The 23,015-nt window shown below is 43.6% G+C and overlaps 1 protein-coding gene across 1 annotated transcript; it reads left to right on the forward strand.

Annotated features, from left to right (window-relative positions):
- The first annotated feature begins 3,768 nt into the window (after nt 1-3,768).
- LOC139538868 (interleukin-1 receptor type 2-like) lies at nt 3,769-21,483 on the forward strand. Its single transcript, XM_071341375.1, has 9 exons — nt 3,769-3,842; nt 8,517-8,769; nt 8,956-9,136; nt 9,785-9,974; nt 11,731-11,793; nt 11,926-12,061; nt 20,067-20,218; nt 20,423-20,565; nt 20,988-21,483. Exons 1-9 carry the CDS (start codon nt 3,782-3,784, stop codon nt 21,135-21,137), a joined length of 1,329 nt encoding a protein of 442 aa, XP_071197476.1. The 5' UTR covers nt 3,769-3,781; the 3' UTR covers nt 21,138-21,483.
- Nucleotides 21,484-23,015: the final 1,532 nt, after the last annotated feature.

Raw genomic sequence — 23,015 nt, forward strand, 5'->3', positions numbered from 1 at the left:
TTGATATCACTCTCATTACAAGTGGACATAAGTAGTGTGACACCACACAGTTGATAACTTAGTTATGTCATGATGTGGCCCTTTCTGAGTATAGATGATGGCTTCTCACTCTCTCCTACACCCAGGTTCTGTTATCTCTGGTCGTAAATTCCTGGCGGAGACCCATTCCCCCTTTTCATGCAGAGAGAGACCACAGAGTGATCAAGGGATTTCACATGGCCGAACTCCTAAATCTCAAAAAATTGGAAAATTAAACTAATTGTCCACTTGTGAGAATGTGGGAAATGTCCGTGGACACTTAAGTGACAGTTATGTTGAGTGTGTTTCATTTGGTGAGCTCACGAAGGACAGGAGACACACATAACTGTATCTCTGAATGTGTACATTTCTCAATTATGGTGTTTGCATCTAATTCTTGAATAATATGATTGAGTAAAGATGAAACTATTTGTGAAATGATGTATAACCTTTAATGTGAGAGAATTGTATTCCCTTTAAAGTTTAACTAAGTCATTGGCCCTCCCCCATGAGCACAGACATGATCAGGCTCATAGAACCTCCTTTTCTACTGTTACGAATTAAAGCCCCTCCTAAGAAAATCCTCTTTAGACTGAGCAAACCCACAGCGTGAGCTGCGATTGCGAATAGTTTAGACCACGCATACCTTGGTGTAAACTGAGGTGGCACAGGTTTGAGTACCAAGATTAGAAAACCATACCACATGGAGCACTGGCTACACGGCTGGAAACGGCTCAACTCTGAGACTATCGATCCCTACAGAATAAGAGCAAATCTTAGATACTAATTACTAGTCTGCAGCTAGAAATTATGTAAATCTGGGACGAGAATACCAACATCCGCCGAAACATCTATTCTTTGAGAACATTTCTGAATGGTACTCTGAAGTATCCATTCCAACCACAAAATACTTTGATCTTCAGGGAAACAGAAAGAGAGAGAGAGACTCGGATGAACTGACTCTCCAGCAGACGGACTGACGATTCCAACAGAGAAGATCACAACAACAGATGTGATTTTCTCTGGGGTGGCAGGTAGCCTAGTGGTTAGAGCGTTGGGCCAGTTAACCGAAAGATTGCTAGATCAAATCCCTCAGCTGACAAGGTAAAAATCTCCTGTAGTCAAATGTATTTGTTTTCCGTAAAGGCCTGCACCAGATTTCTTCTTCCTTTCCTCTACCCCTATGGACCTCACCAGGTGAGATCCTAAGTGAACATGTTATCATTCAAATGTAACTATTCAAAGGTCATGAACAGTCAAAGTCATGTTCTTCATGAAATTGGATGATATTTGAAGGAAACCAGATCAAAGTATGATGACCAAAGTATGAAAAATTACTGTAGATTCTACATTGATAAAGTTTGATCATAAAGTTACTGGTCTCCTGCCCCATGTAAAACAATTGGATTCGTTAGGAAAAGGGGATATTTTAATACAACAATGGCAACATGATATTCTCTTACCTAATTGAAATAAGTACCTCATTGTAACCAACATCGGGGGAAGGCATGTTTGAAGAAGGGCGTGGTTTATATAGCTAGATAGCTACTCTACTGGTGCCAAAATTTGACTGTAGGGTGTCAGCAAATATAAATAAAAGTTTACCCTATTCATCTATGGCAAAGACACTTATATGTTTCCACTTTCATCTATGTCTGGTGTTAGCTTGTTACTGGCTAGCTAGGTCTTCAGCAAGCATGAAACAAAGGGGGGAAGTGTCATTCAAAACTCTGACGAAGTTGTTAAGTCAACACATCCATTAGTGGAGGTGGACTGCATCACAAGAAAAATGTTGATATGCAAGTTCAATGTTGAATGAGTTGCTTTGTGTATCACCAAATTTGCTTGACTTGATGTGACTGCAACACTGCTCACTGCATCGAAGTTGCTTGACATAGGAGTTTCAAAGAGCTGTCAGTCAAGGCGAGCTCATGAATTTAAGCTCCCCTTACACTCAGGGTTGTTTGGATGATCCAACTGCTGGGTTGTAGGCAATGGGTCACTTAGTTTGGTTGTTTTTTTAAAAGAGCAAGGTTGGTTTGGTGATGATGGGTTGTTGAGATATGACCCAGAGGGTCAAATCAGAAGTATGGAGGCTTGGAGTTGTAGGGGCATGGCTTTAAGGAAGTTATTTTGGGCCACCCGTGAGAGTAAATCTAATTCCTGTTAATCTGTTCTGTTGAATTGTTGTGACATGTTACAGCTGAATGCTGACATTTCTGTAGCTTTAATTATGCCTGCAGAAGTATATGAATTATTTAAAAGCCTATGCAAATCATAATGCTATATCCCCAATGGGTTAGTAACCACTTTAGTGCAATATGTAAATAATAATGTTAATATTTTGGTGTTTGAATATGTGATGTGAAATAATATTAAATGAAAATGTAAAATTGCAGTTAACATGACTAACCGGAATTACATTTAATCTCACAGATGGCAAAAAATAACTATCTAAAAGCCACACCTCCTGAAAATAACCTATGGATTTCAATAAAAAGACCAGGCTGCTTGGTCAACCCAGAAAGAAAGTGAATAAAAATCCATCTGATGGTTAAATTAACCCATGTTTGGATAATCACACAACCTGTCACATTATGCTGGCTTGCAAAAAGATGTCTAATTCCGGTAGAAATCCAGCCGGAAAAGGGGATCGAACCTTCTGAATTTTAGATCACCCACAACCTGCATTCAAAATGACTGCCAGGGTTGGGAAAACTGAAATATGAGACTACCTAAAGCATCTAAATTGGAACAACCATTTCAGTAACATATCGGATTAGTTTAGAAAATGTATGACATTTGTATTTGAGAAGCATAACATCAATTAATCAATGTACATTAAAAAAACATAGATATTGACAAAAAAATCTTAAAATCAACCTGAAATAGAGCACGCTGTGAAATGTGATTATGATGGGCGTGGTTTTGGTTTTGGTTCAACTCTGGTTATTAACACCAACACTGGGGTTATTTTACAACAATGAGTGTTAATTCAACATTTAATTATGTTCAGAGTGTAGGCCCTTAACATTAAATGGGTGGTAGGTAGCCTAGTCGTTAAAGCGTTGGACTAGTAACCGAAAGGTTGAAAGATCAAATCCCCGAGCTGACAAGGTAAAAATCTGTTGTTCTACCCCTGAACAAGGCAGTTAACCCACTGTTCCTAGGCCGTTGTTGAAAATAAGCATTTGTTCTTAACTGACTTGCCTAGTTAAATAAAGGTAAAAAAAACAATTTATGATGACATATTCACTAAATATCTCACTTGGTGAAGTCTATAGGACTGAAAATGGATGAATGCAACAACTATGTCTCTGTCACTAACAGATACATTCATGGATAGTGCTGTAACTCTACAGTTCACTTGACAGGATAGGCACTCTGGGAAATTAAATAAAAAAATAGATATATATTCTTTACACTAAGCAGTGTGTTAATTTAACACTTTCCAATGTCTATACACACTTTCAGTGTTAATTTAACACTCAGTGTTGATTTAACACTGGATAATTTGCTATGTAGCTCTGGGGTGTGTTTGTGTGGGAGACAGACATTCAGTTGACAAGTAAGGGATTAAGTGGATGGTCAGAAAGAAGCATGGTACTTTTGTGTGTCTGATCATTTCGCTTGCTGAAGATTTTGGACAGTGTGATGTGACCCTTGATTCTGATAGTTTGTTTGAGTCTATTATGGCAATCCGTGACGAAAACTCACAAGTGATTCTGTGTGTCTCTTTGTTTCAGCTATGGATTGGAGTCAGATGTTGCAGTTCTTGCTCTTCTCACTCCTTTGTCTCACTGGCATCTCCAAGGCAGTAGGAGGTAAGTAGGATGAACTTTACTCACAGAATTCATCAGCCATGAATTAATCAATCAATTAATCAATCATGTTACGAGGACAGCTAGAAGTACTGATTGAATTAAACTGGATCGATTTAACAGCTCACTAGCTTTAAGCACCAGCTGTCAGAGCAGCTCACAGATCACTACACCTGTACATAGCCCATCTATAAATAGCCCATAAATAGCCCATCTATAAATAAAAATAACTAATAACTACCCCTACTGTATTTTTTTATTTTTTATTTTGCTCCTTTGCACCCCATTATTTCTACTTTGCACACTCATCTACTGTCAAATCTACCATTCCAGTGTTTTAATTGCTATATTCTATTTACTTTGCCACCATGGCCTATTTATTGCCTTTACCTCCCTTATCTCACCTCATTTGCTCACATTGTATATAGACTATTTTTCTACTATATTATTGACTGTATGTTTGTTTTACTCCATGTGTAACTCTGTGTTGTTATATGTGTCGAACTGCTTTGCTTTATCTTGGCCAGGTCGCAGTTGTAAATGAGAACTTGTTCTCAACTTGCCTACCTGGTTAAATAAAGGTGAAATAAAAATATATATATCTTTTCTTTTTAAAGTAGCAAGATTGGAATTCCTTTGTTACAGAGACATTTTGCGCCCAAAAACTCCAACGGACAAAGAATGAACTTTGGAACAATATTCATAAGATAGGAATGTTAAGAATGGTCCGTGGGGATCTAAAGAATAATCCTGTCATATTGTTTATTATTTTGTGACCTCATTAAGGATGGTATAATGAAATAACTAACATGGAAAGTGTACATATTTTATCTGTATAGTTTCCATCCCATAGGATGTTAATACAATATGAAGAACAATGAAACTATTTTTGAAAAGATAGAAATATGGTTTTAGTCTTCACATTAACTAAACCACTCCCCTAATGAGGTCAGAAGAGCGTCAGTGTGATGGAACCGCCTTTCCGACCAGAGTGCTTAAAACGACTCGCTAAGAATGAACATATTCAGACCAGAAAGTGTGGAGCGGTGGCTACACGGCTGAAAATGGTGAGACCAGTACATTGCTGGGTTACTACTGGCATGTAAAGTGGTCGGGAGCTGAACCCTGAATAATCAATCATTGAGACCAGCAGACGACCGGCGTGAGATGGAAGTTACAAATAGTTGAAACTACCAGACCAGCCGACGGGAAGCGCGAGTGTCACGCCCTGGCCTTAGTTATCTTTGTTCTCTTTATTATTTTGGTTAGGTCAGGGTGTGACGAGGGTGGTTTGTATGTTTTTGTCTCGTCTAGGGTGTTTGTACTGTCTAGGGGTTTGTTGTAGATTTATGGGGTTGTGTTCATTATAGGTGTTTATGTAAGTCTATGGTTGCCTAGATTGGTTCTCAATTAGAGGCAGGTGTTTATCGTTGTCTCTGATTGGGAACCATATTTAGGCAGCCATGTTCTTTGGGTATTTTGTGGGTGATTGTTTCCTGTGTCAGTGTTTGTGCCACACGGGACTGTTTCGGTTTGTTCACGTTTATTGTTTTTGTATTTGTGTTCATGTTCAGTTTTCCCTATTAAAACATGGACACCTACCACGCTGCGTATTGGTCCGATCCTTGCTACACCTCTTCAGAGGAAGAAGAGGATGACAGCCGTGACAGCGAGCTGGACGTTATGAAATGGTTGGAAACTCTGAAAACCAACACAAAGTGAGAAGATAACCTCCACTACGATAAAATAAACATTCCGTTTGCAGCTGTGCATGTAAAAGTGGACCTAGAACTTTTACTAAAGACGCGAGGTGGGAAGGAAAACATCCTCTCTCATACAATCGTTGGTGCATCTAAAGTATCTGGCCTAACAAACACTTCACTACCAGAGAAGCTCTACAAAGAAGAAGGACATTGTGACCTCTTGTGGACAAGCCAAGCCTTAGACCGAATGGGACCCTAAAGACAACGACCCCCTTTCCCATAGAATGATCAATCGAGTCCAACAGAGATAGACGACAAACAAAGACATCTACACATAAATACTTTGCATTCCTTACCCAAATGAGCGGTGGTTCTTGAGCAAAGTATTATTTTTACTTTGAAGGTAGTTTCCAAATGTACGATAAGTTTGACTCTCTTTGTCTCTCCCTCTCTTTATCTACCCCTCCCTCTGCATATGTGTAACAAGCCATCATATCGTAAGTGTGTATGTATTCTGTGTTATTATTTAGTTAGTTAGTAAATAAATAATTAAGCCAATTTGCATAATGCTGATTCGTAAGTGAGGTTAGGGTTCTTTCAGATATCAAGGATTATGCGACATTCAGAATGAGACTGATATGAGGTAATGATTACTAAGTGACTGTTATCAATATATCATTTATATACACTGCTCAAAAAAATAAAGGGAACACTAAAATAACACATCCTAGATCTGAATGAATGAAATATTCTTATTAAATACTTTTTTCTTTACATAGTTGAAGGTGCTGACAACAAAATCACACAAATTATCAATGGAAATCAAATTTATCAACCCATGGAGGTCTGGATTTGGAGTCACACTCAAAATTAAAGTGGAAAACCACACTACAGGCTGATCCAACTTTGATGTAATGTCCTTAAAACAAGTCAAAATGAGGCTCAGTAGTGTGTGTGGCCTCCACGTGCCTGTATGACCTCCCCACAACGCCTGGGCATGCTCCTGATGAGGTGGCGGATGGTCTCCTGAGGGATCTCCTCCCAGACCTGGACTAAAGCATCCGCCAACTCCTTGACATTCTGTGGTGCAACGTGGCGTTGGTGGATGGAGCGAGACATGATGTCCCAGATGTGCTCAATTGGATTCAGGTCTGGGGAACGGGCGAGCCAGTCCATAGCATCAATGCCTTCCTCTTGCAGGAACTGCTGACACACTCCAGCCACATGAGGTCTAGCATTGTCTTGCATTAGGAGGAACCCAGGGCCAACCGCACCAGCATATGGTCTCACAAGGGGTCTGAGGATCTCATCTCGGTACCTAATGGCAGTCAGGCTACCTCTGGCGAGCACATGGAGGGCTGTGCGGCCCCCCAAAGAAATGCCACCCCACACCATGACTGACCCACCGCCAAACCGGTCATGCTGGAGGATGTTGCAGGCAGCAGAACGTTCTCCACGGCGTCTCCAGACTCTGTCACGTCTGTCACATGTGCTCAGTGTGAACCTCTTCTGTGAAGAGCACAGTGTGAACCTCTTCTGTGAAGAGCACAGGGCGCCAGTGGCGAATTTGCCAATCTTGGTGTTCTCTGGCAAATGCCAAACGTCCTGCACGGTGTTGGGCTGTAAGCACAACCCCCACCTGTGGACGTCGGGCCCTCATACCACCCTCATGGAGTCTGTTTCTGACCGTTTGAGCAGACACATGCACATTTGTGGCCTGCTGGAGGTCATTTTGCAGGGCTCTGGCAGTGCTCCTCCTGCTCCTCCTTGCACAAAGGCGGAGGTAGCGGTCCTGCTGCTGGGTTGTTGCCCTCCTACGGCCTCCTCCACGTCTCCTGATGTACTGGCCTGTCTCCTGGTAGCGCCTCCATGCTCTGGACACTACGCTGACAGGCACAGCAAACCTTCTTGCCACAGCTCGCATTGATGTGCCATCCTGGATGAGCTGCACTACCTGAGCCACTTGTGTGGGTTGTAGACTCCGTCTCATGCTACCACTAGAGTGAAAGCACCGCCAGCATTCAAAAGTGACCAAAACATCAGCCAGGAAGCATAGGAAATGAGAAGTGGTCTGTGGTCACCACCTGCAGAACCACTCCTTTATTGGGGGTGTCTTGCTAATTGCCTATAATTTCCACCTGTTGTCTATTCCATTTGCACAACAGCATGTGAAATTTATTGTCAATCAGTGTTGCTTCCTAAGTGGACAGTTTGATTTCACAGAAGTGTGATTGACTTGGAGTTACATTGTGTTGTTTAAGTGTTCCCTTTATTTTTTTGAGCAGTGTATAAATCTTTGAGTTTATTTCAGGAGATGCTATCTTGTTAAACAACTTCTTCCATGGTGTCCCAAATTCATAATGAGTTAATTGTTACATGATTAATTTAAATCGAGTAACAATTGAACATAGTTAGTTGATTCGATGAATAACAGTCATCACATTAATGATAGTCAAGTCACAACAATATTGAAACAAAAAATTTAATAAAAAAATAATCCTGAAATAGAGCATGCTGGGAAATATGATGATGGGCATGGTTTTAGTTCAAAGTGACGTGTATGAGTTTCAGGCCCCTGTATTTGGTAAAAACTATGCCTGCAAAATAAGGCCTAATGAAACATTATTTTTTATGACAACATATTCACTTCACTACATGGTGTGTTAATTTAACACTGTTTTGGTGTCTATACACAGACTCAACTTTCAGTATTGATTTAAACCATCAATGTTAATCACTTTATTAACACTGGAGAATTTGTTTAGATTAGATATATTTTGAAGGGACCATCTCCATTAAAACTCTGTCTATGCATACTACATGACACGCGTAATAATTGCATACTTTTTTGGTGTGCATCATTTCCCCAATATATTCTGTTCTTTAAGAGGTGGCCTCATTAAATAAGATGGTGGTCCTCAAACAGTCCCTGTACTGCATGTTTGTCTTTACTCTATATATTCTTTGTGTGCAGAGCTCTGTGTGGACAAAGGACGAGAGACTGAGCGGGTCTTTTCAGTTTCCGGTGATGCTGCCATGTTGACGTCCACCCTGGTGGACCTCAACATGTTTGACAACCGCAGCATCCCCTATAACATCTCATGGTATGACGCAAGGACTGGGACAGAGCTGACCAGGGAGACAGGAAAGACTCTGGTGCGGGGGAAGACACTCTGGATTTTTAACATCACGATGGAGGATGCTGGAGACTATGTGTGTGTTGTGAGGTAGGGGCTATACTTTTGTCTGCTGTGTGTGTGTGTGTGTGTGTGTGTGTGTGTGTGTGTGTGTGTGTGTGTGTGTGTGTGTGTGTGTGTGTGTGTGTGTGTGTGTGTGTGTGTGTGTGTGTGTGTGTGTGTGTGTGTGTGTGTGTGTGTGTGTGTGTAAATCTTTCCTGTTACCTTTGATAACAGACTACCCTCCGAGTGCTACAAGAAGGTTGCCTTACTGATTGTGAACCACACCAACCCAGAAGAATGCGGTCGACCAGAAATGGCCCAACAGGTCCTGACCAAAACAGCCAACTCTTTCCTGAACTGCCCATTGAGTGACCATATCAGGGAAGTGGACAATTACTCCATCCAGTGGTACAAGGTGAGTCCAATGGGGTAAACAGACAGTGCAGTTTAATAGGAGAGTGTTGAGAGGGGACGCCTGACAGCAGGGGCGGACTGGCCAAATGGCATTTCGAGAAAATGGCAGATGGGCTGGTCCATTTTTAACTAGTTTTTTTATACAAAAGTATAATTATCTGGCTAATAATTGGGGCCACAATGACAAAAATGGGCCTTTTGGGGGCCTCAAGGAAAGAAAATGGGCCAATGTCGGGCCTCAAGGGAAAAACGGTCCGGTGTGTCAGAAACACCAGGGCGGATTTCTGGTCCCAGTCTGCCCTTTCCTGACAGTGCTGGAAAGTCTGTTTGAAGTCTTTCTTTTCAGCCATCCAGTCGGTCTCTATGTATGCTTAATTTGTGTTTAAAACTATAGGAATGTAAGGTTATTACTACTAGTGAAAACTTGTGACTACATTTGAGACAATGTTCCATCAGACACAGTACTGCACATACCATTTACATTGTTCATTGCTCTCACATATTGTACTGCATTGAATTGTTCTGAGGGTAGGTCTTCTAATGTAAGACATTATCAGAACTTATCTGTAATTGTGTATTCATTTTGTACGACTAGCCATATTCCATTACCACTACCTTTCAGTGTGCATTTCTATTTTAACCCTGTCAGGGCTGTGAACCCATTGTGGAAGATGATCCCTTGTGGAACAGGTTTAGCTATGTCAGTCACAATGCTATGGCGTTACTCCAAGTAAAACTGGTCACCCTTGAGGATCATGCGTTCTACACCTGCACCATGACCTTTAACTTGGAAGGGCTCAGCGGCAGGATCTCAGAGACCATCAACGGTTTGGTGAACGGTGAGTATTGTTGGCACAGCTCATAAAAGTTGTCCCTAACCACAGATCTAGGATCAAATTATTACCATATACCCCCAATCCTTACCACAGCCATTACAGAGATACAGTAACTTCAGAAAGTATTCACACCCGTTGACTTTTTCCACATCTTGTTGTGTTGCAAAGTGGGATTCAAATGGATTTAATTGTCATTTTTTTTGTCAACAATCTACATAAGTATTCAACTCCCTGAGTCAATACATGTTAGAATCACCTTTGTTGTGATTATAGCTGTGAGTCTTTCTGGGTACGTCTCTAAGAGCTTGTGCAACATTTCCCCATTATTCTTTTCAAAATGCTTTAAGCTCTGTCAAATTGGTTGTTGATCATTGCTAGACAACCATTTTCAGGTCTTGCCATAGATTTTCAAGCAGATTTAAGTCTAAACTGTAAATCGGTCACTCGGGAACATTCACAGTTTTCTTTGTTAGCAACTTCAGTGTAGATTTGGCCTTGTGTTTAAGGTTATTGACCTGCTGAACGGTGAATTAATCTTCCAGTGCCTGTTGGAAAGCAGACGGAACCAGGTTTTCCTCCACGATTTTGCCTGTGTTTAGCTGAATTCCGTTTATTTTGTATAATGAAAAACTATCCGGTCCTTAACGATTACAAGCATACCCATAACATGATGCAGCCACCACTATGCTTGAAAATAGGGAAAGTGGTAGTCAGTAGTGTGTTGCATTGGATTTTCCACAAACATAACACTTTGTATTCAGAACAAGAAGTGAATTGCTTTGCCACATGTTTTGCAGTATTACTTTAGTGCCTTGTCGCAAACAGGATGCATGTTTTGGATAATTTTTATTCTGTATAGGCTTCCTTCATGAGCCCTGTCAATTAGGTTAGTATTGTGGAGTAACTACAATGTTGTTGATCCATCCTCAGTTTTTTCCTATCGCATCCATTAAACTCTGTAACTGTTTTAAAGTCACCATTGGCATCATGGCGAAATCCCTAAGTGGTTTCCTTCCTCTCCGACAACCTGTATCTTTGCAGTGACTGGGTGTATTGAAACACCATCCAAACTGTAACCATCCAAAGTGTAATTAATTTTACTCCTGAACTTATTTCACCATGCCCAAAGGGATATTCACTACCAATTTTTTATTTTTTTTCTACCCATCTACCAATAGTTGCCCTTTTTTGCGAGGCATTGGAAAACCTCCCTGGTCTTTGTGATTGAATCTGTGTTTGAAATGCAATACTCGACTGAGGGACCGTACATATAATTGTACTCTAATGTATGTGTGGGGTACAGACATGAGGTAGTCATTCAAACATCTATTAAAATCTATTATTATTATTATTATTATGTGACTTGTTCAGAAAAATTTTACTCCTGAACTTAGTTATGCTTGCCATAACAAAGGCATTGAATACTTATACTAAAGACATTTCCGCTTTTCATTTTTTGTAACCATTTCGAAAAACATAATTCCACTTTGACATGATGGGGTATTGTGTGTAAGCCTGTGATACAAAAATCTAAGTGGAATCATTTTTAAATTCAAGCCGTAACAACAAAATGTGGACAAAGTCAAGGGGTGTGAATACTTTCTGAAGGCATTGGAAAGTACATGCCCCTGAATCAGAGGTTATGATTTCATAGAGGTTGCTTTGAAACTTTGCTTAGAAATGGTTGTGTTCAATAGGGTCAGGTGACTGCAAATTTCTGTCTGTCTATGATGTTTATGAATCATTGTCATCATTTCAGTGGAGTATTGCCTGGAGCCCAAAGTGGTTGAACCTGCCAATGAGATCATCAAAGCAGATTTGGGTGGGTAAGCTACTATAGAACATGTACTGTATATGTGTGTGCTTATGTTCGTGCGTGTGTGTGTGTATGTGTGCATTTGTAAAGTTATTTTAATTCATGATGCAAATAAATAATTCAATGTTTGCCCCCTAGGTTCTTCCTTCAGTAAGATGTGTCGGGTGTTTGTCCCGAGTGTGGGGAATAAACATTGTGCAAATTTGAATTGGATAGCGCGAGAGAACTCAATTTCCAAAATTGTCTCAGAGCGCGTCTTTCAGGAATCACAAAGGTAGGTTGAGACAACACAACAGCATCACAATACACACTGTAAGAATTCTACAAATGTGTTGCTTTTCAAGAATTTTCATGTAGACTTGATTGTGTGTTTTGGATCATTGTCTTGCTGCATGACCCAGCTACGCCTCAGCTTCAGCTCACTGATGGATGGTATGACATTCTCCTGTAGAATTCTCTGATATAGAGCAGAATACATGGTTCCTTGTATTAAGTCAAGTCGTCCAGGTCCTGAGGCATACCCAAACCATCTAAATACCACCACCATGCTTGCCCGTTGGTATCAAATGAAATTAAATGTTATTTGTCACGTACCGAATACAACAGGTTAAAGTTAAATGCTTACTTACAAGCCATTAACCAACAATGTAGTTTTAAGAAAACTAAGTGTTAAGAAAGTATTTACTAAAATAAACATAGATAATAAACAGAGTAGCAGCAGCATAATAGAGGGGTCTGGGTAGCCCTTTGATTAGCTGTTCAGGAGTCTTATGGCTTGGAGGTAGAAGCTGTTAAGAAGTCTTTTGGACCTAGACTTGGCACTCCGGTACCGTTGCCGTGCGGTAGCAGAGAGAACAGTCTATGACTTGGGTGACTGGAGTCTTTGACAATTTTTTGGGCCTTCCTCTGACACTGCCTAGTATATAGGTCCTGGATGGCCCCAGTGATGTACTGGGCTGTATGCACAACCCTCTGCAATGCCTTGCAGTCGGAGGCTGAGCAGTTCCCATATCAGGTGGTGATGCAACCAGTCAGGATGCTCTCGATGTGGCAGCTATGAGGTTCTTACTGTGTAATGCAGTGTTTGCTGCTTTTTCGCCAGACATAATGGGACCCATGTCGTCCCAACATTTTTACTCAAGTTTGCCAAAAAGCACCTGGAAGATCATGAAGATTCTTTGAAGAATGTTCTATGTAGTCAAAAGTATAATTTTTGGACGACATGGGTCCCATTATGTTCTATAGGAGAATTCAGGCCCTCTGTCTGTCCTGAAGCTGAAGCGCACCTGGGTCATGCAGCAAAACACTTCATCAAGTTTACTTGAAAATGGTTAAAAAGCAACACATTGTAATTTACTAGTCAGCGTCCAGACCTAATCCCAATTGAGATGTGGTAGGACTTGAAACTAGCAGGACTTGAAACTTGAAACTGGCATGCTTGAAACCCAACAAATGTCGCTGAGTTAAAGCAGTTCTGCATGCAAGAGTGGGCCAAAATTCCTCCACAGCGATGTGAGAGACTGATCAACAACTACAGGAAGCATTTGGTTGCAGTCATTGCAGCTAAAGGTGGCACAATGAGTTATTGAGTGTAAGGGAGCAATTACTTTTTCACACTCGCACAACTTTGTAAATTAAATAAATAAAATAAGTATCATTTTTTTGTTTGTACGCTCAGGTTCCCTTTATCTAATGTTAGGTTTTGGTTGAAGATCTTATAACATTCAGTATCAAAAATATGCAAAAATAGAGAAAATCATAAATGGGGAAAATACTTTTTCAAGGCACTGTATATGCCTGCATTCGGTGTCATCCAGATGGATGTTCTATTGTATAGTATCTAAACTGTTGGTATCGTATTAGGTATACCACTAAGATTAAGATAGGATCCATATCCCTGAATACATAGCGCTTGCTTTGAAACTTCACAACATCAAATCAAATTGTATTTGTCACAAGCGCCGAATACAACAGCTGTAGACCTTACCGTGAAATGCTTACTTACAAGCCCTTAAAGCCCTTAACCGACAATGCAGTTCAAGAAATAGAGTTATATTTACTAAATCAACTGAAGTAAAAAATGAAATGAAAAGTAACACAATAAAATAACAATAACGAGGCTATATACAGGGGGTACCAGTACTGAGTCAATGTGCGGGGGTACAGGTTAGTCAAGGTTATTTGTACATGTAGGTACAGTAGGAGTAAAGTGACTATACATAGATAATAAACAGAGAGTACCAGCAGTGTAAAAACAAAGTGGCGGGGTCAATGTAGATAGTCCAGGTGGCCATTTGATAAATTGTTCAGCAGTCTTATGGCTTGGGGGTAGAAGCTGTTAAGAAGCCTTTTGGACATAGACTTGTCACTCTGGGTACCACTTGCCGTGCTGTAGCAGAGAGAACAGTCTATGACTTGGGTGACTGCAGTCTTTGACAATTTTTTGGGCCTTCTTCTGACACCGCCTAGTATATAGGTCCTGGATGGCAGGAAGCTTGGCCCCAGTGATGTACTGGGCCGTACGCACTACCCTCTGTAGCGCCTTACGGTCAGATGCCGAGCAATTGTGTGGTGGAATATTCTTTGTAATTTCTTCAAACAATCATGTTTATTCAATATCGATTAATTATTGCAATAATTAAGACCTGTCAGCCCAACAGTCTTGACTGTTGTGCCCAGCAGCCTACCCTTTACAGACCATGCTGTTCCTTATATGGTTGATACCAAGATTGCTCAGTCATAGCTGGTTCAACCCCTCCCATACAGATTGGGGGGCACCATAAACCACTTTGGGTTCATCCTGTGGTCATCTGCCTCTGGTGCTGTCTCCCAGATGCCAGATTAGGAATACTGAGGCCTTTGTTCTGTTCCTCCAGGCTATCTCTATCTCGGTGACACCCACCACATCTGATCTATGGAATGCCAGCTGTAGGTTTTTTTAAATCACCAAGCCATCACTTAATCAGCTGCCAGCCCGAGCTTCAAAAGACTCCTCTCAGTTAACCACAGTTGCCATACCAGGCGGTGAATCAACCGGTCAGGATGCTCTCGCTAGTGCAGCTGTAGGACTTTTTGAGGATCTGGGGACCCATGACAATTCTTTTCAGTCTCCTGAGGTGCAAAAGCTGTTGTCGTGTCCTCTTCATGACTGTCTTGGTGTGTTTGAACCGTGATAGTTTGTTGGTGATGTGGACACCAAGGAACTTGAAATTCTCAAACCGCTCCACTACAGCCCCTTCAATATTAGTGGGGGCCTGTTCGGCCCTCCTTTTCCTGTAGTCCACGATCAGCTCCTTTGTCTTGCTCATATTGAGGGAGATGTTGTTGTCCTGGCACTACACTGCCAGGTCTCTGACCTCCTCTCTATGGGCGATCTCATCATTGTCGGTGATCATGCCTACCACTGTTGTGTCATCACCAAACTTAATGATGGTGTTGGATCGTGTGTAGGTCATTCATCCGGCGCCGGGGTGACAGGCAGTGGCTCGGGTGGTTGTTGTCCTCGATCTTTTTGGCCTTCCTGTGACATCGGGTGGTGTAGGTGTCCTGGAGGGCAGGTAGTTTGCCCCCGGTGATGCGTTGTGCAGACCTCACTACCCTCTGGAGAGCCTTACGGTTATGGGCGGAGCAGTTGCCGTACCAGGCGGTGATACAGCCCGACAGGATGCTCTCGATTGTGCATCTGTAAAAGTTTGTGAGTGTTTTTGGTGACAAGCCAAATTTCTTCAGCCTCCTGAGGTTGAAGAGGCGCTGCTGCGCCTTCTTCACCACGCTGTCTGTGTGGGTGGACCATTTCAGTTTGTCCATGATGTGTACACCGAGCAACTTAAAACTTTCTACCCTCTCCACTACTGTCCTGTCGATGTGGATAGGGGGGTGCTCCCTCTGCTGTTTCCTGAAGTCCATGATCATCTCCTTTGTTTTGTTGACGTTGAGTGTGAGGTTATTATCCTGACACCACACTCCGAGGGCCCTCACCTCCTCCCTGTAGGCCGTCTCGTCGTTGTTGGTAATCAAGCCTACCACTGTAGTGTCGTCTGCAAACTTGATGATTGAGTTGGAGGCATGCATGGCCACGCAGTCGTGGGTGAACAGGGAGTACAGGAGGGGACTAAGCACGCACCCCTGAGGGGCCCCAGTGTTGAGAATCAGCGCGGCAGATGTGTTGTTGCCTACCCTTACCACCTGGGGGCGGCCCATCAGGAAGTCCAGGATCCAGTTGCAGATGAAGGTGTTTAGTCCCAGGGTCCTTAGCTTAGTAATAAGCTTTGTGGACACTATTGTGTTGAACAGCATTCTCACATAGGTGTTCCTTTTGTCCAGGTGGGAAAGGGCAGTGTGGAGTGTGATTGAGATAGCGTCATCTGTGGATCTGTTGGGGCGGTATGCGAATTGGAGTGGGTCTAGTGTTTCCGGGATGATGTTGTTGATGTGAGCCATGACCAGCACTACATGGCTACCAACGTGAGTGCTACGGGGCGGTAATCATTTAGGCAGGTTACCTTCCCTTCCTTGGGCACAGGGACTGTGGTTGTCTGCTTGAAACATGTAGGTATTACAGACTTGGTCAGGGAGAGGTTGTAAATGTTAGTGAATGATGGTAGAAATTAGGCAAAACGGATTTAAGTTTGCCTGCATTAAAGTCTCCGGCCACTAGGAGAGCCGTTTCTGGATTAGCATTTTCTTGTTTGCTTATGGCCTTATACAGCTCGTTGAGTGCGGTCTTAGTGCCAGCATCAGTTTGTGGTGGTAAGTAGATGGCTACAAAAAATATAGATGAAAACTCACTTGGTAGATAGTGTGGTCTACAGCTTATCATGAGGTACTCTGCCTCAGGCGAGCAATACCTTAAGACTTCCTTAATATTAGACATCACACACCAGCTGTTATTGTAAGGGCTGTCTCTCTCCTCATCCTCGGACGAGGAGAGGAGAGAAGGATCATCAGACCAAAATGCAGCTTTCGGGAAATAAGCCATCTTTTTATTTAACACGACGATGGCAACACGAAACAAAACACTTTCAAATATACAAAACAAGAAAACGACGTTGACGAAACCTGAACATAAACTTACATAACTAAACGTAAACTCACGGACAGGAAACAGACGACATCAAAATAAACGAACAGCCAAACAGTCCCGTATGGTACATACATTCGACGACACAGGAGACAATCACCCACAAACAAACAGTGAGAACACCCTACCTAAATATGACTCTTAATTAGAGGAGAACGCAAAACACCTGCCTCTAATTAAGAGCCATACCAGGCAACCACAACCAACATAGAAACAGATAACATAGACTGCCCACCCAAAACACATGCCCTGACCTAAACACATACAAAAACAACATAAAACAGGTCAGGACCGTTACAGAACCCCCCCCTCAAGGTGCGAACGCCGGGCGCACCAGCACAAAGTCCAGGGGAGGGTCTGGGTGGGCAGTTGACCACGGTGGTGGCTCCGGCTCTGGACGCTGTCCCCACACCACCATAGTCACTCCCCGCTTCTCTCTTCCCCTCCCAATGACCACCCTAAAACTAACATCCCCTAAATGAACGGCCAGCACCGGGAGAAGGGGCAGCACCGGGACAAGGGGCAGCACCGGGACAAGGGGCAGCACCGGGACAAGGGGCAGCACCGGGACAAGGGGCAGCACCGGGACAAGGGGCAGCACCGGGACAAGGGGCAGCACCGGGACAAGGGGCAGCACCGGGACAAGGGGCAGCACCGGGACAAGGGGCAGCACCGGGACAAGGAGCAGGTCCCGGCTGAGGGACTCTGGCAGATCCCGGCTGAGGGACTCTGGCAGATCCCGGCTGAGGGACTCTGGCAGATCCCGGCTGAGGGACTCTGGCAGGTCCCGGCTGAGGGACTCTGGCAGGTCCCGGCTGAGGGACTCTGGCAGGTCCCGGCTGAGGGACTCTGGCAGGTCCCGGCTGAGGGACTCTGGCAGGTCCCGGCTGAGGGACTCTGGCAGGTCCCGGCTGAAAGACTCTGGCAGGTCCCGGCTGGACGGCTCTGGCAGGTCCCGGCTGGACGGCTCTGGCAGGTCCCGGCTGGACGGCTCTGGCAGGTCCCGGCTGGACGGCTCTGGCAGGTCCCGGCTGGACGGCTCTGGCAGGTCCTGGCTGGACGGCTCTGGCAGATCCTGGCTGGACGGCTCTGGCAGGTCCTGGCTGGACGGCTCTGGCAGGTCCTGGCTGGACGGCTCTGGCAGGTCATAGCAGGACGGCTCTGGCAGGTCATGGCAGGACGGCTCTGGCAGGTCATGGCAGGACGGCTCTGGCAGGTCATGGCAGGACGGCTCTGGCTGGTCATGGCAGGACGGCTCTGGCTGATCATGGCAGGACGGCTCTGGCTGGTCATGGCAGGACGGCTCTGTAGGGAGGAGAAGGAGAGACAGCCTGGTGCGTGGTCTAGGCACTGGCTGCGCTGGAGAGGAGGAAACAGCTGGAGAGAGAACCCGGAGAGACAGCCTGGTACGGGGGGCTGCCACCGGAGGACTGGTACATGGAGGTGGCACCGGGTATACCGGACCGTGAAGGAGGACACGTGCTCTTGAGCACCGAGCCTCCCCAACCTTACCAGGTTGAATGGTCCCCGTAGCCCTGCCAGTGCGGCGAGGTGGAATAGCCCGCACTGGGCTATGCAGGCGAACCGGGGACACCACCTGTAAGGCTGGTGCCATGTACGCCGGCCCGAGGAGACGTACTGGAGACCAGATACGTTGGGCCGGCTTCATGGCACTCGGCTCGATGCCCAACTTAGCCCTCCCAGTGCGGCAAGGTGGAATAGCCCGCACTGGGCTAAGCACGCGTACTGGGGACACCGTGCGCTTTACCGCATAACACGGTGTCTTACCAGTACGACGCCTTCTACCTCCACGGTAAGCACGGGGAGTTGGCTCGGGTATCCTACCCGGCTTTGCCACACTCCTCGTGTGCCCCCCCCCAAGAAATTTTTGGGTCTGACTCACGGGCTCCCAACCGCGTCGACGCGCTGCCTCCTCATACCAGCGCCTCTCAGCCTTCGCTGCTTCCAACTCCTCCTTGGGACGGCGATATTCCCCTGGCTGAGCCCAAGGTCCTCTACCATCCAGGATCTCCTCCCAAGTCCAGGAGTCCTTGTTGCTCTGTTGAGCATTCCCTTGCCGCTTGGTCTTAGCGTGGTGGGTGATTCTGTAAGGGCTGTCTCTCTCCTCATCCTCGGACGAGGAGAGGAGAGAAGGATCATCAGACCAAAATGCAGCTTTCGGGAAATAAGCCATCTTTTTATTTAACACGACGATGGCAACACGAAACAAAACACTTTCAAATATACAAAACAAGAAAACGACGTTGACGAAACCTGAACATAAACTTACATAACTAAACGTAAACTCACGGACAGGAAACAGACGACATCAAAATAAACGAACAGCCAAACAGTCCCGTATGGTACATACATTCGACGACACAGGAGACAATCACCCACAAACAAACAGTGAGAACACCCTACCTAAATATGACTCTTAATTAGAGGAGAACGCAAAACACCTGCCTCTAATTAAGAGCCATACCAGGCAACCACAACCAACATAGAAACAGATAACATAGACTGCCCACCCAAAACACATGCCCTGACCTAAACACATACAAAAACAACATAAAACAGGTCAGGACCGTTACAGTTATTGACAAATAGACACACACCACCACCGCTCGTCTTACCGGACGTAGAGGTTCTGTCCTGTGGATGTACGGAAAACCCAGCCAACTGAATATTATCCTTGTCGTCGTCCAGCTACGACTCGGTGAAACATAAGATATTACAGTTTTTAATGTCCCGTTGGTAGGATAGTCTCGAACGGAGCTCATCCAGATTATTCTCCAGTGATTGCATGTTGGCCAATAGAACGGATAGTAGAGGCAGGTTACTCACTCACATTCTCACAAGGCACCCCGATCTCCACCCCCTGTACCGCCGTCTTTTCTTCGAGCAAATGAAGGGGATTTGGGCCTGGTCTCGGAGAAACAGTATATCCTTTGCAGAAGACTCATTAAAGAAAGAATCTTTGTCCAGTTCGAGGTGAGTAATCGCTCTTCTGATATCCAGAAGCTCTTTTAGGTCATAAGAGACCAATGTACAAAATAAGTTACAAACAATGCAAAAAAACACACAAAGTAGCACAGTTGGTTAGGAGCCCGTAAAACGTCAGCCATCCCCTCCTGCGCCAATAACAGTATATGTTATCTTAACTGTGGCCATGATGGTTTGATTGTGTGTTCACAAGGGGGAACTTGTCTGAAGAGAAGGAGGGTGTATGGTTGGAGCGTAATTTGAATTTCTTGATGGTGGAAGAGGAAGACTTTTACATAAATTACACATGTAAGGTTTCCAGCGACAGAGGCAGTCCTTCAGCCTCCTTCACACTACAGCCTACAGGTTAGACAACACTGTCTGGAAGATAACATAAAAATGTTTCAAAAGAGATCACACACATATTATCCTGTCTCTTTACCCTTGTTTTGATAGCGTATTATAACATCTGCAACCTCACCACTTTTGAACAAAAATGGTTGAAGAATAAAGCCAGTCAACTTGACATTATGTATTATAAATGCTATCTCCTCTCTTTTTTCTGTACAGATCCGAACTATCTGTTCCCTATTGGGGTACTACTGACTAGTCTGGTATTGGTGTTTACGGTTAGTGTTGTTATTTACATTGCTTCAAGATCGGCATCATGCTGTCGCTCAGGAGGATGTTCCCGCTTCTCCACACAAGCACAGGTACAATGAGACATAAACATACATTCCTACACCAGATACAGACAGTAATGCACATACAGCATGTCTCCCCACAAACCCCCAGGCCCACACTTAAACCCACACACACATGAATGTTGCATTGCTTGTTTCCCACTCCCCACCTGACCACAAGTAAAATCAGTAGCAAATGTAGCAAGGTACTGTAGCACATCCCACATGCCACAGCTGCAGTATGCAAGCACTGCATTTTCCATGACAGAGGAAGCAGAGAGAGGAAGATTAATACGAGGCACTGAATAGGCCATGTTACCATGAAACACAAGCAACTATGGTGTCATTAATAACCAAGCCTCCCCTGTTAGGCAGGTTTGTGGAGACATTTGCTCCAGCCCAGCACTAACAAACCTATTTTGTTTTACCTGTCCTTGTCCTGCATGCAACAGACTCTGATGGGAAGCTGTATGATTGCGTACGTGGCGTACCCCCGTGTGAAGAAAGACGAGGTGCCCAGAGAAGAACATCCTGTTGAACTTGTGATGGGATTGATGGACTTTGGAGAGGACAGTGATAGACATAAGGAGGAAATATGTTGAATGAAAGGACTTCTGATACCATGGAGAGTATAAATGTTGTATCTGCCTCTCACAACACATTTTCATGAACATTTATTGAATCAGACTTTGGAAGATTGATCCTCTGGGGTGAGATTTATTTTTGGCGGGATGATGATTGATCGTCCTGCCGATGGAAAATGCACAGTTAAGAGTGTATTAATTCTGACCATATTAGCAGAGCAACTCAAACACACACACATGCACACACGCACATACACACACAGACACACACACCACACACACAATTTACCACCATCATGTACATACACACCACATCTGTGAGAGAGCTTTAATAAAAAGTGCCTAGTACATTTTATACAATGTATTTGATTTGTCTTTGTTTGTCTACTTAAAAAAATTGTTGAAAGAATTGTTTTTCAGATTTGTTAATCTTCCAATGAGATAAGCTATAAGTGTTTAAACTGATATTAATGAATGCAGTTATTTATTAATAGGCCAAAGTATTTATGAACAGCTTACCGACAGTTAATATTAAATGTTTTCTAAATGGTGAGCTGACTATTAACAAATACCTTATATGATTTATTAAACACAGTCCTGAAACTTCCCAGACACTTCCCAGAAAAGGTGTGGGGGTTTGCAGAAGTTGGTTGCGTGCTAGCTCTTTTGTTATGGCTAGCTTACATACAGGTAGGACTGGCTGTGACTGGTAACCTGCTTTACTGTAATCCAATGTGATCACAGTCTTCTCACAAAAATGTCTATAGAGTCCGAACGGTTTGGCCTTATCAATATGACCACTCTATGGAAAGATGAGACTCACGGACACGATGATGTACTCTGTTTTGCTCTAGGACCCCCACAATTGTCACGACTCATCTGAAGGTAACCCATACAAATGAATGGAAGTATAGAGGTAGTTTTGTGCTTTCAAATACAAGAGGTTAAATATTTGTCTATAGAAAAAAAAATATTTCCTGAGCTTTCCTATATCTCCTAGATATAGGACAGACATTTCAAAACCTTATTCCTTATGATTTTTTTTTACTGTATTTTTTGCCATTTCTTCATGTTTAGTTTTTAGTAGTAAAGGCGAAGTTCAATATTTTATCAAAACATTTTTTTTATTTTTTTTATTTCACATTTATTTAACCAGGTAGGCAAGTTGAGAACAAGTTCTCATTTACAATTGCGACCTGGCCAAGATAAAGCAAAGCAGTTCGACACATACAACAACACAGAGTTACACATGGAGTAAAACAAACATACAGTCAATAATACAGTAGAAAAATAAGTCTATATACAATGTGAGCAAATGAGGTGAGATAAGGGAGGTAAAGGCAAAAAAAAGGCCATGGTGGCAAAGTAAATACAATATAGCAAGTAAAACACTGGAATGGTAGATTTGCAGTGGAAGAATGTGCAATGTAGAGATAGAAATAATGTGGTGCAAAGGAGCAAAATAATTAAATACAGTAGGGGGAGAGGTAGTTGTTTGGGCTAAATTATAGATGGGCTATGTACAGGTGCAGTAATCTGTGAGCTGCTCTGACAGCTGGTGCTTAAAGCTAGTGAGGGAGATAAGTGTGTCCAGTTTCAGAGATTTTTGTAGTTCATTCCCTTCATTGGCAGCAGAAAACTGGAAGGAGAGACGGCCAAAGGAAGAATTGGTTTTGGGGGTGACCAGAGAGATATACCTGCTGGAGCGCGTGCTACAGGTGGGTGCTGCTATGGTGTCCAGCGAGCTGAGATAAGGGGGGACTTTACCTAGCAGGGTCTTGTAGATGACCTGGAGCCAGTGGGTTTGGCGACGAGTATGAAGCGAGGGCCAGCCAACGAGAGCGTACAGGTCGCAGTTGTGGGTAGTATATGGGGCTTTGGTGACAAAACGGATGG

Source organism: Salvelinus alpinus, chromosome 14 (assembly GCF_045679555.1).
Source record: "Salvelinus alpinus chromosome 14, SLU_Salpinus.1, whole genome shotgun sequence".
Taxonomy (NCBI): domain Eukaryota; kingdom Metazoa; phylum Chordata; class Actinopteri; order Salmoniformes; family Salmonidae; genus Salvelinus; species Salvelinus alpinus.

What these genes read in the sequence shown, in the direction of transcription:
- LOC139538868 (XM_071341375.1), top strand. Translation starts at nt 3,782, where the DNA reads ATGTTGCAGTTCTTGCTCTTCTCACTCCTTTGTCTCACTGGCATCTCC. An exon ending in ACTCCATCCAGTGGTACAAG is followed by an intron (nt 9,137 to 9,784) that starts GTGAGTCCAATG and finishes TAACCCTGTCAG; the next exon opens with GGCTGTGAACCCATTGTGGA. An exon ending in CATCAACGGTTTGGTGAACG is followed by an intron (nt 9,975 to 11,730) that starts GTGAGTATTGTT and finishes TCATCATTTCAG; the next exon opens with TGGAGTATTGCCTGGAGCCC.